Genomic DNA, 20,003 nt, shown 5'->3' with positions numbered 1-20,003 from the left:
ATGTTTGTTTAAATTTCTGAATTCAAATCTTCAAAGTTGTGAACAGAATCTTCCATTCAGGATTTCAAAATGACAGACTGGGCAAATGTGTTAGTGTCCTCCTTTACCTCACTGAGATTCAGGGGAAAAAGTCATCACCCTATTCAGAACTGGTAACTGAACAAGAGCAAAGAAAACCACATCCGAGGACAAACCCACGAGAGGTCTTAGATAAACCTGCCCCCTTTTTGGTGGAGCTCTAGACAGGCTCCAAGATCAGAAGAGGGATGGGGCAAAAGTATCACATAAGAAATAGAAAGGCCATGGCTATGCCCCCGCTCCCCACTTCTGACCCCTGTGCCTCCACGGCTACAGGTAGCAACATTTTTAAATCCAGCCAACAAAACCCTCTGAAGAACACATTCCACCGGAGGCTGGTGGGCTCCTGCAATAGGTTTGGTTGTCTCAAAACAAAGCCCTCTTATTGGAGGGTACTGCTACCTGCTCCATGACACCCAAACCGAAGCCTGCCAATCAGCACTCTTCACACACACAGCACTCGCTTGGCATTAACCCTCTCATTCAAGGTAGGAATCCACTGGGTAAAGAAATCTCTGTGGGAGGCTGAGACAGGAGGATCCCAATTTCAAGGCCAGCCTCAGCAATTTAGTGAGACCCTGTCTCAAAAATTAAACAACAACAAAAAAGAAATCCACGTAAAGGCAGAGGAAATTCACTTCAGATACCTACATTAATTGTCCTGAATTCTTGAACCTAAGAAGTCCATTCATAATACCAACAATCAAAAATCACCAGACACTTGAAGAAAACCATATCCCCCCGCTCTGCCCCCATACATACACACCACTTAACTCCATTCTAAGGAAGCTTTCCAGAAGGGACACTACAAGTATCAGGCAATGAGAAAGGTTCGGGATGTGAACTAGGCACCTGGAGGTATGAAAGTCATCATCAAGGCTGGGACACACAAGGTAGTGGGGGTGTAACAGAAGATAAAATCAGAAAGAGGCAAGTACATAAGAAACAGCAAGAGGTGCTACAGGTGCCGCGCAATGAGCACCAACAAAATTAAGTTGGCTTTTCTGATGGAAGAAACTAAAAGGAAATATAAATAGTGAGAGAGGAGACGAGTAGCATTATGCACCACAGATGACATTTAGTGAAGTTGGCCATGTGGCTGCTAACAGCAGCTAAAAGTTGAAAGAAGAGCAGGAAAACTTGCTAGATTCCTTGTCATTTTGTTATGAGTGGATCTGTCATGGGGCTAATGGATAGTAACACAGACTCATGCCAATGTACTGTGACTCACTCCTGGGATCTGGGAGAAGGAGACAGTAAGAGTGCACAAACTCATTCATGCCCCAATCCCAGGGCAGCCCAGGACTGGGGCAGCCTCTACCTGTGACTGGGGCAGAGTAAAGCAGTGAAGGCAACCAGGTCCAACGAAGAACTCAAGAGCCAAAGCTGATTGTTACCTCTAAGTACTTAACCTTCTTCAGCCTCAGTTTCCTCCTATCAAAACTGGGGATAAATAACCATAAATGTCTATTTCATGGTTTTTAAAATAAAGATTAGGTAAGGACCACTACTTAGTACAAAGTTCCTAGTAAGCACGCAAAGGACCTCACTAACTCTCAGTGGTGTCCAAAAGACTGTCTACCCCTCTGTGTCAAGAGGTCACTTCAGCATTTAATCTTCCTGTTCTGTGAATCATAGACAGGTCCTTTTCTGAACTTCTACGCCACAGTAATTTGACTCTGTGAGATGTTCTCTATCTGGAATGTTTTCTCCTTTCTCAAACTTTATTTTACAGACTTTTTGAGGAGATTAGCAACTGTTTTCCTGGCCACAAATATTCTTCTTGGTACTTAAAAGGCGTGCCACATTTCCTCTCAAGCAGATACAATAGCAGCTGATATTTTAAGCATAGGAAACAAAATCCAGTTCTTCAACACTGTTCCCAGTGCCAATTAACCATGCTTTCCCCACATCTCCTATCTGAGGAAATCAAGTGGAAAAATACATATATCAATGTACCAGTTGTGCTCAAATACATCTGCTTCCAGAATTTAAACGCTAGTAGAGATTAAAACATTTAATTATAACACTTATACTACCTATCAAAAGGAATAAAGGGCTGGGCATGGTGATGTACACCTGTAATCCCAGCAGTAAGAATTGGCAGGACAGACCTAAAGGGATCCGTCATATTTGACTTATGCTCTACAAAGACAACTCTCCTGTCAGCCATCGTTTACCCCTTAAAGGTCAGTGGCAAGAAACCTTAAATCTGTTAGGTTCTGTAAATTTGCCTTATTGCTTTATAAAAATTAAGACTCCCTTTTTATTAGAACTTGATATTTTTATTTACTTATACCTTGTACCACATGTACAAAGCCTTTGAGGTAGCTATAAGAATCCATCCCTCTGAGGGAACTTTCTAGGAGGAAGAAAATGTTTGCTAACTTTACTGGATTTCAGGAATGCAGTTACATGAGGGTATACATCTTTCAAGTCAATCACCTATACAATAAAAATGTGTGAACTTTGCTGTACATAAACTATATCTTGAAGTTAATTTTAATACATAGAATAGGGGAATACAATATTTAAATTAGGTAAAATACACATATTAAGATTAAGGTGGTATTTTCCATATAATCCTTCAACTGTTGTCATTGTAAAGCATGCATCAATTTTTGAATTCATCTTCCAGTGATCAATAAAAATCATTTATTTGTAGGTCTAGGAATGATTTCCTCAACAAGCAATGACAGTTTTATCTGTGTTGACTGCACCCTGTTCAACAATTATGCAGGCCAATTTTAGAAAATTCTCTCCTCATTAATCCAAAATCTACTTCCCTGTAATTCCCACTCACTGGTCCTAGGAACCTAGGAATGAAAACAAACCTGAGTGATTAAAATGTTGCAGTGACTATACAGGGCCTTTTTAATGTTTTCTAATTTAGCTACTCATTTTTTATGATACGTTAAAAAAAATCTCCCTTTTATAGGTGAAGAAATGAAAGCACAGAAAAGTGACTTGTTCAAAGTCATATGCTAATACAGGGTGGAGTCAGGACTCATCTCTGTTTTCTACGTCTCTCGGTTGTCCTTCTACTATATTCTGCTATCTCCCTAACCCCAAGTAAAGTACAGCCTTACTAGACCTCTTTTCCAGGAGTTACAACACGGGGGGGGGGGAGTTTGGCTTAGTGATAGAGTATGCACGAGGCCTTGATTTTATCTCCAGCAGTGCCTGCATGCCCACGCGCACACACACATCACACGGAAAGGTCGTCATTTTGTCATTTTGATAGGTTGTAATAAATCTTATTTATGACATAATTTCCCCACAGACAGAATGCCTTCTAATTTCCCTACAACTTTCACAGGAACTCTTTCAACAAAATACACTACAGAAAACACAAAGTATTAGCGTTCCTTGAACCATGGGTATATAATTAGGAACAAGAACAGCAAACGTACCAAGGAAGAGAGACTAGTTGCCACTGGTTTTAACAAGAGAGGCCCAGGCATTGGTGATCATTAAGAAAGCAACTACAGTATTTCATCTATGAATGCCTGTGGGAGGGTGATCTGAAGAAGGGAGGCCTCTCCTAATGCAGCACAGTCCCACGTTTGAGGTTTTCCATAGTTTAAAGGCGGGGTGGGGCAGGAAGGTAACTAGAAGGCCAGGAGAATTAGCAAAAAGTTCTGTTCTTAAAATGTCAAGTATTTTTAGTTTTAAAAAGTACTAAATGAGGGCTGGGGTTGTAACTCAGTGGTACAGAGCTTGCCTACCATGCGTGAGGCACTGGGTTTGATTCTCAGCACCACATATAAATAAATAACAACTAAAAAAAATTAACTAAAAAATTTTTTTACAAAAAAGTATTAAATGAGTGAATGCTAGTTTTTAAAAACAAAAGAACTGGTTGAACACAGTGCTGCATACCTGTGAGTCCAAGTACTTGGGAAGCTGAGGCAGAAGGACCCCAAGTTCAAAGTCAACCCCGGGCATCCTGCCCAGTCACAAAATAAAAGACTCTACTGAAATGTTTATATGGCCTTTCACTTTTGATCAGTAGACATAATGAATGTGTCAATAAATTTTCTAAAGTTGAACAGAGTTTGCATTTGGAAGTATAAACCCAACTCAATATTTTTAAATAAACTGCTAAATTTTATTTTTCAATAATGAAAAAGAACTGGCAAAAAATGTTCAAGGTAAAAGTTTTGACAAGAATGAAGAGAATTCTTATATTATTGGTGGGAATAAGAACTACTAAAATCTTTAGGGAAGCATGATGGCAGCAGTGTGGTCTTAACAAGTTATATTCTATCCAGCCACTCCCGCTTGACAGTGTCTTTCTGTAGTATGGTCACAGGCCAAATGTATACGAAAGTTCACAATAAGGTTCTAAAGGCCTGAAAGCAGAAAATGTGAATATTCATCAATAAAGAAATGGCTATGGTACAGCAAAGCATATCAAAAAGGAGCTAGATCTGTTTACTGATCTGAAAGAATGTCTCTAACATGTTAAAGGAAAAAAAAGGCACAGGAATTGGAATGGTACTATTTTATATTGCTTTAAGAAAAAACTGTATGTCTACATATGTTCATATAACTTGTACAAACTCAAAGACATGGGAAAATACCCTACTGATTTAGAAAATACCCAACTGATTTTAGAAATCAGGGTCACCTCAATCTGAAGAAAATTTAGAAACTTTTTTTTTACAAAGTATATTTCTGATTTCTGTTATGATAAGCATGCATTACTTTTGTAATTTAGTACCAAAAAATTTTTTTTAAGTATCAGAAGTTTAGGGTTTGCTTTCACTACTCTAGGCCCCTCTGTACCTCACAGGAAAAGAAAACAATGAAACAAGATTGTCAGAATGTTGGCAATTGCTGAAACTGGTTAATGGATTCATGTATATTCCTCAGTCTGTTCTATTTTTCTGTGTACTTGACATTTTCCATAGAAAACAAAGAACTCACACACACACACACACACACACACACACACACACGCCTCCACACCAATGACTAAAGACAACAAGATGGGCCAATGGGGAAATGAGAGATTTGAAGTAGATGTGTGTGAGAACCAGAGTCCTGGGATGCAGAAAGAGAACGGGTCTGGCAAAGGCTTCCTATGGCAGCATGATACACCTCATAGCCAGGACTGTCCTCTACTCTTGCACTTCCAAATGCTTGATGGCTAGTTTCTTCCACGTTTCTAGCGTAGATATCATTAAAATAATCCCTTCTGAGGGGATGGTAGTGCTAACTCTCTGATAAGCAATTTCAAAGTATCTATTCATAATGAATTTGTAAATGTCACCTATTTTATGATCCGCTGATGTCAATCTAAGCTTTTGGAAAGGGAATGATATAAAGGTGGACACTGCAAAATATTAGTCTAAAAGCCAATCTATAGGGAAAGGTTAAACAAATCAGGCAGGAGGGCAGACTTGAGTCAGGAGAGAGGTAACACAGCACGTCTGAGAACGTGGTCTTTGGAAACAACAGCAAGCTTAGTCCTTGGTGGGTGTGAGGGAAGTGGAATTTCTGGATTCATACCATCCCCTAAGGTAAGCTACTAACAAATACCATGGTTTATGCTAAGCATAAACTCTCTTTGAGAGCATGGAATTTTGGTCCAGGACCAGCCTGCAAGGGAAACACTGGACTTGAATCTCTAACAGCTCCCAGGCAAACTCACAATGTTACAATTTGATGCTGGGAAAATGAAGCATGCCCTCCGAGACTCTATGGGAAGAGGACTCTGGGAAGCTTACACCTGGGGCTTTGCCCTTAGTATCCTTCCACGGTACTAAGTGGCAGCCATGAGCACAGTAGCAGGCAAGTCCTGGAAGTCTTCCTTCACACTGAGAAACAGAACTTGTAAGACTCAGGAGCAGGTGGGCCTCCTCAGGCCAACCCAGCACACCAAGGAGACTCGACAGCACAACCACTTCTGGGACTAAGATTGACTGGAACAGCAAAGGGAGGGAAAGTGTTGAGTAAGAATAGGCAATAAACTGGCTATAAAGGTGAGAAGACAGATGCAGAAATCTGAGTGAACCACAATTATGGCAGTGGAAAAGCAAAGAATAAATCCAAGATAACCCTAACAAATTGGAATCATTATCAGTATTAATAAGATTGACAAAACAGAGTAAGGTTAATGACGACTCTAGATTTTAAAGAGTTTATGGCTCTATTTCACTTTAAAAAAGAGAAAACTGGAAGCAAGTTTCCTGAGGCCCAACAAGTTCATCCGTCAGAATTCACCATGAGCCAGACCATCCTCACAGAGAAGTCACCTGCATGCTACAAGCAAGTTACAGCAGCACGCTTCACATCTCCTGCCAAACAACACTCTGCTCTACTTCTTCCCTTACAGACCCTACCTTATTCTATTTTCTCCTGCTTCCCTTTCTAATTACTATCTCTTCATTTTTTTCTCCTTTTGGTCCTTCTATGAAAATTAATGACCAAAGCCAGTCCAGCATACAAAAGAAGGAAGCCAATGGTAAACTTCACTAGACCGAAGAGATGGAAATCCGACTCCAGCAAAAACAGGTAGGGGTTTGAAGTCCCAGGGGGCTGGGTGAGTTTTTTCAAAAACTCTCCCAGTAAAATGAAGAGAACAGAATAAAACGAAGTTTTACAGATTGCTTTCAAAAGGAAGAATATTAGTACATATCTGGGAGAGAAAAGGAGTTAAGAAACAAAGGAATCAAAGAAGTAACAATGGAGGAGTTGTGCTAGAAGCTGTAACCACAGGTAGTGAAATATCTGCAAATTCAGAAGTAGCTAAATGATAAAATGGAACACTAACAGTTGCAAAACCAACAAAGCTCTTTGTTTACATCCTGATATGCAATGACTGAGAAGGCATGAAGTTAACTGAAAGCTAAAGTTCAGTGTGCTATCTTTTAGGCTGGGGATAGATAATATGAACATACACCCACATGTGACTCTCTAGTAGTATAAAGATTAAATTCTAGAAGTGTATACGAACAAACTAATAAACACATTTATATTAAGGGTATGGAGAGGAAAGAGGAATAACACACAGGGTAGTAGCAATGCTATTTTCATTCAATTACATACATTATATATACCATGTATGTAATTGAACCCAGGGCCTTGCACATGCTAGGCAAGATCTCTACCACTAAGCCGCACCGCCAGCTCCAGCAATGCTATTTTCAGAATGCTTAGTTTCAGAGGCACAAGTGAAAGTGGTAGTAACAAGTTAGAGTATCTTCTTCTGAATGAAGGGGCCAGGTGTGGTGCCCCACACCTATAATACCAGTGACTTCGGAGGCTGAGGCAGAAGGATCACAAGTTCAAGGCCGGCTTTAGCAACTTAGCAAGGCCCTTAGCATTGTGGCGAAACCTTGTCACAAAATAAAAAATAAAAAGGCCTGGGGATGAGCTCAGTGGTAAAGCACCCCTGGGTTAAATTCTCAGTTAAAAAAAAAAAAAAAAAAAAAAAAGAATGAATAGTGGGGAAATAGACAAAAGGTAGCAATGAAGATGCAAATAATACCTTGTCCGGATCTTGTAGGAGGGTGAGCTTAAAAGGCTCCCACTAATCCTATAATTTGAACAATAAAATTTAATAAAATGTTTTTCTACAAAGATTCTACAAAGAGCACTTGCCTAGCAGGTGTGAGATCCTGGGTTCAATCCTCAGCACCACATAAAAATAAATAAAATAAAGGTATTAGATCCATCTACAACTAAAAAAATTTTTTTTAAATCATTTAAAGATCATTAATGAGACAACTAACAAAATTTAACGTTTACAGATCAGCTATAAATATTGTGCCGATGTTATTTTTCCAATTTTAAGAATGCTATTGTAATTAAGAAAAATGCCTTTGACTTTAGGAAATACCAACTCATGTTTTTTAGGGGTAAAAGGCCATGTCTGTAAACTAATCTCAAATGGTAAAAACAGTATGTATGTATGTATGTATGTATGTATGCATATGGGTGTGAGTGGGCATGTAAGTGTGTGTGGGGGTACTGATAAAGCAAACAATTAAATGTTAACATCTGAGGAATAAGGGTGATGGATATTTAGGAATTTTTTGCTCTACTATTATAGCTCTTTTCTACATCTGAAATTATTTCAAAACAAAAAGTTCAAAATGAAGAAAACTTTTGAGATTAGAAACAGAGAAAATAATCAATATCCTGACATTAGGACAGAAGCACTCTACAGTGTCTGAGATATTATTCATTTTGAACCCTCAACCCTGAAACTCAGAATTAATATTCCTATTTGACAGTTAAAAAAACTAAGAACCAGAATGTCTAAGTTACTTGTTCAGATGGTACAAGGCTAAGGTAAGGCTGACTCAAATCCCAGTTTGTAAAATCTGCCCACCTCTCTTTTCAGGTTTAATTACTAGTTCCTTTACATTTCTTTCCAACCCAGATAAACCTTACCCTTGACCTCTAATTAAACAACACTCAATTTTCTAATTATTTTAGATGTTAATCTCACACTTCCAAATAGGACTAATTACTGGTCTGGGAACAAAAACCAGTTCTTCTATCTGATTTGTACTCCTGGCACTGGGCACTCTGAATCATATGACAATTGAGGCTTCCTTGCCTTTACTAACACCAAAACTGCACTCTTTTCACTCTTACACCTACTCACTCTCTACTTCTTTAAGGACCAGTTTGATTCCAGTCTATTCAGAAAAGCAGTTCTGTGCAGAAAAGCATTTCCAGGTTCAATGTCAAAGAAATGTAAATTTAAATCTCAACTCTACCACCTACTTGTGCAACCTTAGAACAACTTGTTTAATTTCTCTCAAAGACAAACTTATGAAAGATTTAAAATTATACCTCCCTCAAACGGTTGTTTGTGAAAATTAGTCAATGGAGATAAGATCATACTAAAAGGTGGGTGTGGGAGATTAGGTGCTGCAACACAGGAGGGAGCACGGGGACCGAGCCCATGAATACAGTATTAGCACAATGAGAGGAAGCAGGTGTCAACTAATACTCAAAGCCCCCAGATCCCAAACCAAGAGCAGGCCAGGCACCGCGTACTAAATAAAAGCAGGCAAGGATATTGCAGGAAGAGAAAAATATAGATTAATAATCCTTATGAACATGAACACAAAAATCCTCACAAGTCTAACAAATCAAATCCAGCAATATATAGGATCACACAAAATGTGGTTATCCCAAGAATGCAAGGTTGGTTTATCATGTGACAATCAGCACAATACATGCTAATAGAATATCTCAATAGACAAAAAAAGCCTGACAAAATCCAGCACTCTTTCACAAAAAATAAAATAAAACACCAAACTTAGAACAGAAAACTTCCTTAACCTGACAAACTCCATCTACAGAACTAGGGTTGTGGCTCAGTGGTAGAGTGGTCACCTCGCCTGTGGAAGGCACTGGGTTCCATCAGCAGCACCACATAAAAATAAAACAATAAAAAATAAATGTATTGTGTCCATCTACAACTAAAAAAATTTTTAAAAAACTTACAGCTTATATCACACTTATTGGTAAAGACTGAATGCTTTTTAGGTCAGAAACTCAATTTTATAACAAAGATGTAGTATCTTCTCACCTGCTATTCCACATTGTGCCAGAAGTTCTTTCTTTCTTTTTTTTTTTTTTTTTAGAGAGAGAGAGAGAGAATATTTATTTTCCAGTTTTTGGCGGACATCTTTGATTGTATGTGGTGCTAAGGATCGAACCCGGGCCGCACGCATGCCAGGCGAGCGCTCTACCGCTTGAGCCACATCCCCAGCCAGTGCCAGAAATTCTTTAAAAAAAAAAAAAAAAAAAACTAAGGGGAGAGACAGAGACAGAGCATGTGTGTACCTGCACAAGCAAACATAAAGGACATAAACATCAAGGACAATGTAAACCTATCTCCAGTCAGAGATGACATGGGCTGGGGGTATAAGTCACCCTAAAATTCATACAAAAATGCAAGCAGAACAGCCAATGCAACCCTAAAAGGAACAAAACAGACCATACACTCCCTAATATCCAACTACCACAGAAGATACAGTAAGCAAGACAACATGAAGCAGGTATACTGGTGAATGGGTGTACAGAACAAATGGATCAGAGAATCCAGAGACACTTCATTACATATGATCAATACATGTTCAGCACAGGTGCCAAAATAAAGTCTTTTCAACAAATAGTGTCTGCAGTCAAAAGAAAAGAATGAGATTGGAGTCCTTACATCATATACAAAAATTAACTAAAACTGGATAACAAGCATAAATGTGAGAGCTAAAATTAAAAAGTATTAGAAGACCTAAAAAGTAATCTCAGAATGAGTACCAGAGGCACAAGCAACCAAAGAGATAATACCAGCTCATCCAGAAAGTGAAGAGAACATACAAATGGGGGAAAAATATACTAGTAAATCATATATCTCATGTGATATTTGTTTTCAAACTGTATTAAGAATTCTTATAATTCAATAATAAAAAATATAACCCAATTTTAAAACAAGCAAAGTATATTCATACACATTTCTCCAAATCAGATACACAAACAACAAATAAGAACATGAAAAGATGCTCAACGTCATTGGTCAAAGGGAGACGCAAATCAAAACCACAATTGAAATAACCAGTTATATCCAGTAGGATGGTTATAACCAAAAAGGGTTATAACAAGTGTTGGCAAAGATGTAGAGAACAGGAACCCTCTCATATTGCTGGTAGAAATAGCAAGTAGCATGGATGCTTTGGAAGACGCCTGCAGTTCCTCAAAGAGTTTCACCGTAATCCAGCAACCGTAGGCACACACCAAACAGAACTGGAAACATGTCCACACAAACACTTGTACACAAATGTTAATGGTAGCATTACTCCTGATATCCCCAAAGTGAAAACAACAAAGTGGAAAAAAAAAATTGAAAACAAATGCCCACCAAAAGATAAATGGGTATAAAATATGGTTTGTGGGGCTGAGGATGCAGCTCAGTAGCAGGGTACTAGTTTGGCATTCTGAGGTCCTGGATTTGATTTCCAGCACCACAAAGAAATAAAAAGAAAGGAAATATAGTATAACCATTCAATGGGTTATAAAAAGAAATGAAGTACTGATATATGCTACAAAATGGAAAACCTTGAAAACACTATGCTAAATAAATTAGGCCAGACACAAAAAGATCATAATGCATGATTCCATTTATATGAAAGAATGCAAGAATCATAATGCATGATTCCATTTATATGAAATACCTGGAAGAGGCAAATCCACAGTCAGAAAGTAGATGAGTGGTGGGGCTTGGAAGGAGGGACAAACAAGTGATTGCTACCAGGTATGAGGTTTTAGGGAGCAGGATGAAAATGTCCTGAAATCAGTGATGAACACACAATTCTGTGAATACATTAGAAACCAATGAGTCACACACTTTGTATACTTTTTAAAAGAGTTTTATGATATGTGAATTTTACCTCAATAAAGCTGCTATTAAAAACCGGGAAAGTGAGTGGAATGTTCAGAGGTGGTGGCGTATGGAGTCAGGGCGAGAAGTGGAAGGACAGCACTAACCAGATAAACTGAAATCTGAAGTGCAGAAGACTGAGCTTTAATTCCTGAGTCACTGGAGAAGCAGCAAGTTTCTAGGAAATAGTGATTGACAAGCTCAAAATTGTGGCTTACAGATGACTAACCTTCAGCAGTGTAGGGAATGCACGTTTTATGCCCCTTTCCATCTTTACACTTTTAAAATGTACATTTATATGCCTCACATTGCCTAAGGATTTACAAATAGACTGTATTCTTCTGACCTCCTCTGTACAGTCAGTTTAAAAAAGTGAAGCCAAGTACATTTATAATCAGTGCATATTTAAGCACGACACAGAACCATTTCCTTCTGTTGGTTCATACACGTGTTTTGGGAGTATACTTCAAAAGAACAGGAGAAAAACTGGACCCAAGTCAACAAGACACAGATGTCGTAACTGTAAAAACATTCAATATCATTGCAGCAGACTGCTCAAAAAATGCTTGCTGACTAAAAACCACTAAGAAGAACAGGAAAAAGTAAGCTCAGTCTTGTTTGTTATTATACAGAATCCAATCAATCATTGTTTGCAGAAAATATCTTGTGAGGTTCAAAGTATAAAATTCTTCAACCAGGTTTCAATCTGTTTTGAACATTCCATTTAAAATGGGAAGTCAGCTGAGTCATCGTCACATAACATACTACTGCTGAAAATTCAAAACGTTTCTCAGTTACAAGAGTGAAAATGCTAAGATTCTGCTTCGCAGCCAACTCAAACACACACAGAGAATGAAAATCATTTTTAAAATACAACATCTTAAATAAGAAATTTAAACTATATTTATGTTTGTTTTTTAAAATTAAAATTATGCCTTAGCTGAATATTACTTTTTCTCTTTTGAATCTCATTTCAGCTCCTCTGACAGATTCCCTACAATGCAATGCTTCTTAATCTTTAAAAATCGATGACTCTTTGAAATTTGACAAATGCTAAGAATCACATCTGGTTTGTTTTGTATTATGTTTTTTTTAAGCACACACTTTTTCAAACTAATTTTCTGCAGAACCCAGGATGAACCTCATTCTGTGGGCACAGAGCCATTCTAACCTAAATGGGGCTTTCTTTTAATTAAGAATTCATATTACACCAGTCATGGTGGCACAGGCCTGTAATCTCAGATATTTGGGAGGCTGCAGCAAGAGGATTACAAGTTCGAGGCCAGCCTGGGCAACTTAGCGGTAAGTACCATCTCAAAAATAAAAAATGAAAAGGGATGGGAATGTTGATAAGTGGCACAATGCCCCTGGGTTCAACCTCCCAAAATATGTGTGTGTGTGTGTGTGTGTGTGTGTGTTTTATATGCCCAACCCCTGTATTTCATTTTTTATCTTAGAGAATTATCAGTTCATCATTGAACAATGCTAAAAACCAGCAACTTTTATGTCCAATAGTAAGGGAGCTACCTTCAAATAACCCTTCAAAAAAGCAGCAATTAGTACAAGTAATAATTGATTTAAATATGAAGACATAATTACTGTGACTTCAAATGTTTATAATTATCTCAGTTTAGTTGTTTGGCATTTCCTAAAAGGAAAGAAACATCCAGTGTGAAAGCATAAATACTGCATAATCATCTGGTTAATTTACTTAAAAATGGTCAAGGACAGTGTCTAATGTGGTATACTGAGAACACACACATCATCACCTCTGGGATATTTCTTTCAAAAAATATGAATCTAATCATACAGAAACTCAGATAAATCCAAGTTGCAGAAACAACTAGTCACAGAAATGGCACCATCATGAAAGGGGCAGAAAAGGGTTCAGGAACTGTTCCTGATACAAGGAAACTTCTGAGACGAGACAATTAAATGTAACCCTGGGTTCAGGAATTGAGGAAAAGAAAAAACATTATTAGGACAACTGAGAAACTTTAGATATGGATCAAACAGTATGCATAGCTGAACTTGCCAAGTGAGATCCTTTGATTGTCATATGCAGATGCCATGGTGCCATATTTGGGGGTGAAATGTCTTGGAAAAAACAAATGTAGCAAAATATTAGTAATCAAGAAACCTAGCTAAAGAGAGACCAATTTTCAATGCACTACTTAATGTTAGAATGATTAAAAAACAACAACAACAAAAAACCCTTAAAACAGGAGAGGAACTTTTTCTTCATTTTGAGTGAGATTTATTATAAACCAGATTTAACAGAATACATACACCAAATTCAAGAGATCATAAAAAATGATACTTTTTATGTTTATGTTCAAATTTTCCAGAGGATTGTTACATTTTTTTTAATTAAGCATACAGTTTACGACTTATTTACTCTATCTACTGATTTACCAGAGTTGCCAAATTAAACTAGAAAGAAACCTATCAAAATGAATTTGCTTAAAAAATAAGGATTTGCTAGCCTGCAAACCAGATCACAGCAAAGCACCAGAAAAATTTAAAATCAGAAGATGAATTGTCTCCCAAATAAAGGTAGATGGATTCCAAGAAGAGGATCCACCTTGGCTAGAGAGAGCTAGCGCACTGGATCACTCTTCTGTCTCAAGTGTCTTCTGATACAGCATTTATCCCAGTTTAGATGCTACATTATAGGGCATAAAGGATGTCTGCTGTACAGCAGCATTTAATAGTTGATTTACGGGGGGATCAGTACAACGTGAAGCACGTCAGTACCTACTTTAGACAATACTCTGTATTATAATAAATACATCACTAGAATGGGCATAAAAGATATTGTTACCTTTTCAGAAAGAAAAAAAACAAAGTTATCTATTATGCAATTAAAATGCTGCATGGTGGGAAAACCAGAGTTCAGAGTGAAAAGGCCTGTTTGAATTCCACCTCTGTCACCTTTTTTTTTTAAATATTTTTTTTAGATGTTGATGGACGTTTATTTTATTCATTTATTTATATGTGGTGCTGAGAATCAAACCCAGGGCCTCACACATGCTAGGCAAGTGCTCTACCACTGAGCCACAACTCCAGTCCTACCACCTGTCACTTTTTAAGAGACTACAATAACCTTAGGTAAATTTCTCCACCGCAGCCTTCTCATCTGAAAAATAAATAAGTCAGAATGCCAGCTGATCTGTCATAGGTCATGGTCAAGCTCTAAATATTCTATGACTTTGGCCTCCAAAAATACTTTTAAAACTTAGCCTAGATGAGCTGCACTAGCAGAGATGTTTTTGCTGTTGTTTGTTTACACAACGGCAAAATTTAACCCATCTTCTCTCCTCAGATAGACTCCTATTTCTGCTTTGGCTTTACTCTTTCTAAAGGTTGGGTCAATCTCCCTTTACCAAGATGCAGACCCCTATTTGACTCTTCGCATACCTAATCAGCTGCCAAATCCCAGATTCAACCTCCTTTGAATCTCATACTCTTTCACCTCTTTTCAATTCTTACTTGTTCTTTTCAGTTATATGACAGTAGAATCCATTTTGATATGCTTATACAAACTCGAAATATATGTCATTCTAATTAGGATCCCACTCATGTGGATTCACCTCTTTTCTACCACTTTAATCCCAGTCTTCATCACTCCTTGCCTAGACCACTAATTATCTCCCATAAATACCTGGATCTCCAATCCCAGCCCAGAGTTTTCTATCATATTAGTACTTTGCCAAAAAGCATGCAATGCCTCCCTATACATAAAAATTCATAACAAACTTCTCAACCTGACATTCAAGAACTCCACATCTCAGCCAGTTTGCTATGAATGTCTTATCCAAAAATCCAACTGAACTACTACTATTTTCTGCTACATCAGATTAATTTGTACTTACTGGATTTTGTGCCTTTTACTTCTGTGTTGTTCTTACTATACCCTGTTCTCTTTTCAAAATTGATTCTATTATTTTAAGGTCCATTCTAAGGGTGATCATCTTTATCTAGAAATTACAGCTCCCTCTTCTGAGTGCACAGGATGCTGACATATGACAATTTTAATTACTGGCAGTGAATTTTAAAAGACAATTTACCTAGGTAGTAAATTCAATTAATCCCTTGTGCTAATTTTGTTTAACTGACATCAGATACCTGGCATACTGTCTTGAGAAAGATTTACTGCTTAGCAGGGGAAAAGGAAAGAGTGACATTATCTTTGACATTCAGAAACCAGTTTCCAAACTGGAGCTTCACATAACAGGGTTTGGGTTCCTTGGTATTAAAGACGTTTAAATGAAGTCAACAATTAAAGGTTTGGACTTGTCATGTCAAAAATCCGAACAAAGTTATACAACAGTGATTCACAATCAGGCTTGATTTCAGCCCACCTCCCAACCCCATGGACCTTTATAAATGTCTGGAAACAGGTGAGCACAGTGGCACACGCCTGTGATCCCAGTGGCTTGGGAGGCTGAGGCAGGAGAATCACAAATTCAAAACCAGCCTCAATATCTCAGCAAGGCCCTAAACAACTCAATGAGATTCTGTTTCTAAATAAAATATTTTAAAAAGGGCTGGTAATGCGGCTCAGTGGTTAACACCCCTGGTTGTTCAATCCCCAGTGCCAAAAACAAGTCTGGAACACCTTTGAGCATCACATACACTGAGCAAGGAGGATTACCAGCAAATGCTGAACATCCTATTACACCCAGAACAGTCCTCACAATGAAGAATTATCTGACCCACAAGGTCAACAGTGTCCAGGTTGAGAAACTCTGATCTAAACATACTGCATGCATCTATGGGTTTTGCCTCACAAAAGAAATTTTCAAATTTTTCATAGTGAAGAACCATTTCTTCAATCACTAGTGGTTTGGCCTTCTGCAAGTTATTTAATCTCTTTAAACCTCAATTTCTTCATCCATAAAACAGGGATAAAAGCCAGGCACAGCGGTGTACCCTGTGATCCCAGTGACTTAGAAGACTGAAGCAGGAGGATCACAAGTTTGAGGTCAGCTGGCACCAGCAACTTAGCAAGACCACAGCAACTTAACAAGACCTTTTCTCAAAATAGAAAAGACTGTGGACATAACTCAGTGGTAAAGCACCCCTGCATCCATTCCCTAGTAGCAAACAAATAAATAAAAATAATAATAAGATTATTACTATTACCACCTACCTCATGGGCTTTTCAAGGAGATGAATCCATGCATGTCAAGTCCTTAGACAAGTACATCAAGCAGAGGGTGAGCATTCAACAAGCCTAGAACTTACATTCTTCCCCTATCTAATGCCCAGTCCAGTGTTTTAAATACAGAAGATGCTCAATAAATATTCCCTAAGTGAATACAAAAACCTGACTTCCTGGGGAGAGCCCTAAGGGGTAAAGACAGATGTATTTTTTTTTAAATGTTTTTATAGTTGAGCACAATATCTTATTTATTTATTTTTATGTGATGCTGAGGATCGAACCCAGGGCCTCACACATGCTAGGCAAGCGCTCTACCGCTGAGCCACAACCCCAGCCCTGATAGACAGTATTCTTGTTTGGGGAAAAAGGAAGCATTTGCCAACTAATAACATCTCTCCCCACTTGGAACATATTTAACTCAATTTTTCCCCCCTTTTCTTTTTCAATACTGGGGATTAAAGCCAGGGCCTTGCACATACTAGGCAAACACGCTGCCACTGAGCTGCATCCCTAGCCCTGGGAACATCTTTAACCTTTTAAAAATTGGAAGCACTGCCTTAAAAACATCTCATCGATACTTGATACTTGTCTTTCCTTTTCACACCTTCTGACCAACTGAGGATCCTCAAACCTGTGAATGGACTGGTATCCCCTGATTCCTATATCTTCTGTCTTGTGTTAGTTATTTATGTACTTATTATAGTTTTCCTACTAGTTTATACATGCCCTGTGGGCATGGACAACATTTGACTCCTTTTTATATAACTCAAGGGGCCTAACAGACCTTAACAACTGGCTGGCCCAAGCCTCTCATTTTTATAGATTAGCCACAGAGAGGACAAGTGACTTGCCAAGAGTCAAGGTCATATTTCAAGTGGCAGAACTCAAATTCGAACTCAGATAGCCAATACAAAGACTCCAAGTTCGGCCCAATTGTAACAGCATATGAAAATTATACCTGTGGTACAATGTTCAACTTAAGTCCTAGGACACTCTTATAGGAACTAGACCTATATATGGTTACCTTGCAAAACAAAAATTAGAAGGGGAAATAGACCCATACCCCAAGCTCCTTTCTGCTGCTGAAATCATACCTTACCAACTCTGTTTTCTTTAATTCTGTATCTTACTATTTAATGACTTTTTGACAACAAAACTTGTTTAAATGTCTGACAACTATTATTTAATCAGTGACATCTGGCTTAATTTCCTCTAAATTATTATTTTGAGTAACAAAATCTCTTAATGGATAAACCAATGATGCCCATCCTCTGCTAACTGAACATTCTTTAACCATCACCTGATCAGATTAATGCTTACAAACATAAAAAATCTGGAAATTTGGGTAATTCTATAAGGTGAAACATCCAGATAACTTGAATTGTGAGTGTAAATAATCCCAACATAAGCCTAAAATTTACAATAATCAAGCATAAAGCACACACTAAGACTCAAGATCCGAGAGATTTTATTTTACTAAGTTCAAGTGAAAGCTGTTCACATTTTCTCGGTAGATCATGAAATTTCTCTCAATGTCCCAATATGATGCAAAAGAAAAAGGTGAATAAGAAAGGAAAAGATCATTAAGACAATGTGGATGAGAAAAAGAGTTAAACACAGTGTAATTCCCTGAAGCTGAAGCAATTACAGTTCAATAAAGCCAAACATTACCATAAAGCAATCATTTAAAAAAGAAAAGAAAAAAGAAAGAAAAACCTTCCTCTGCGATGATGCTTTATGTTACCAGTGCAAAAGCATTCAGGCCCAATAGGACAGATTACCACTTACTGAGAACAGATCTTTAATTATTTTACCAGCTGATTAAAAGGAAAAAGAAAAAAAAAAAAAGCGCACACACGGAACGTGGACACAAACGTAGTGTCAAAGGAAAACAAACGCAGTTTATGCTTGGTAAAGTTCAAGGGCAAAACTGTTTCCAATGCAACAGAATCCGCCTGACTTCAATGTGTTGGGAGAGAAAAAAAAATGCGAACACATAGTATCTTTTTATAAAGGCAACAATTTGAGCTACAAAGTAATAACGGGGAAGCCAAAACAGTTTGACAGCCCGCCATAAGGGCCGCCTCAATCATGAGTCACACAATGCCTGCAACCATTTACAATAGTAATTAATGCACAAGTCCCCTAATTAAATCCTAAAAGGGTGAGAATGCTTTAACTAAGTTTACAAGAATTGCTTTTTTTTTTTTTTTTTAAGAAAGGCGCGAGCGCGCGCGCGCACAAACACACACACACACACACACACACACGTAATTACGCATCTCCCCGCAATCCTTCCATCCAATATTCCCTCGGGCCGTTTTCTCCCGAATGTCTGTGCTCCTGGCGTGCGAAAGAAAAATGACCAGGGGGGAACTTGTAAACCCAGGAAGGACGAACCCGAGTGGCCAGAGCCGAGTGGAGAGGGGCGGGAGGCAGAGCTCGCCCATCTTACCTGCTAAGATCTCTTTCTACGTCTTTGGTAGCTTTAGCTTCCAATTCTCTGAAACAGAAAACAGACACACATACACACAAAATAAAATAAAATAAAACAACACACACACACACGCACAAACAAACACCGAGATGCGCGTGAAAACCGAGCTGCTGCTGCTGCTGCTGCTGCTGCTGCTGCGGCAGAGGCTCGCGCCGGCCGGATGGGGGGAGGGGAGCGGGGGGAGGGGGCTCACAAAGCTGCGGGGCTGCAGCCCAGACTGCGGTCAGGCGGCGCGGGCGAGGCGCAGCCCCGGAGCCGGGCCCAGCGGCGCAGCCAGGCCTCTCCCGGCCGCCCGCCGGGGCTCCGCCACGGCACAGCCCGCACCCTCCCAGCGAGGACCCAGATCTCGGGGACGCCCGGCGCCGCCGCTGCCGCCGCCGCCGCCCGCACTTGCGGGCCCCGCAGCAGCACCCGAGGCTCCTCCCGCCCGGAGGGAGGTCCCCGCTCCGCTCACCTCATGTGTGTAAAGTGCACGAGCAAGTGGGGCGCGGTGATGAGGCTCGCGAGCCTCAAGCCCTCCGCAGCGCCGCGGGGAGAGGCCCGAGCCGCTGCACCAGCGCCATTTTCTACACCGACCCGCTGCTGCCGCCGCCGCCGCCGCCGCCGCCGCCGCTGCTGCTGCCGCCGCCGCCGCCGCCGCAGGCCCCAGACCGGAAGTGAATGCCCCACGCGGCAACCCCTTCCGGGGGCGCCGCGGCCACCGGCCCCAAGATGGAGGCCCTAGCAACTAGACCCGCTGACGGGACAGGCCCTTGGCAACCGTCCGGGCGCCTCGCGTGGATCCGGGCCGGACCTCCCCGGAGGACTCAGCCTCCGAGGCGCCCCGCGAGCGGCTGCGGGGCCTCACGAGCCCC

General features: G+C 39.6%; 1 protein-coding gene across 3 annotated transcripts in view; it reads right to left on the bottom strand.

Annotated features, from left to right (window-relative positions):
- Tnrc6a (trinucleotide repeat containing adaptor 6A) overlaps window positions 1-19,773 on the bottom strand; it is an 87,010-nt gene extending 67,237 nt beyond the window's left edge. For 2 of the 3 annotated variants that reach the window (XM_076840150.2, XM_076840151.2), the window contains exons 1-2: window positions 19,604-19,773; window positions 19,108-19,155 (exon numbers count right to left, since the gene is read on the bottom strand). In XM_076840150.2, the coding sequence (XP_076696265.2) occupies window positions 19,108-19,155; window positions 19,604-19,608 (53 nt within the window). In that variant the 5' untranslated portion in view covers window positions 19,609-19,773. Of the gene's footprint in view, window positions 1-18,920; window positions 18,973-19,107; window positions 19,156-19,603 lie in introns of those variants that run through there. The other variant, XM_077106007.1, reaches the window with a different exon arrangement.
- Between the last annotated feature and the right edge of the window lie 230 nt (window positions 19,774-20,003).

The sequence above is a fragment of the Callospermophilus lateralis genome, chromosome 19 (assembly GCF_048772815.1).
Source record: "Callospermophilus lateralis isolate mCalLat2 chromosome 19, mCalLat2.hap1, whole genome shotgun sequence".
Lineage (NCBI taxonomy): Eukaryota > Metazoa > Chordata > Mammalia > Rodentia > Sciuridae > Callospermophilus > Callospermophilus lateralis.
This window is presented reverse-complemented; position numbering and strand designations above follow the sequence as displayed.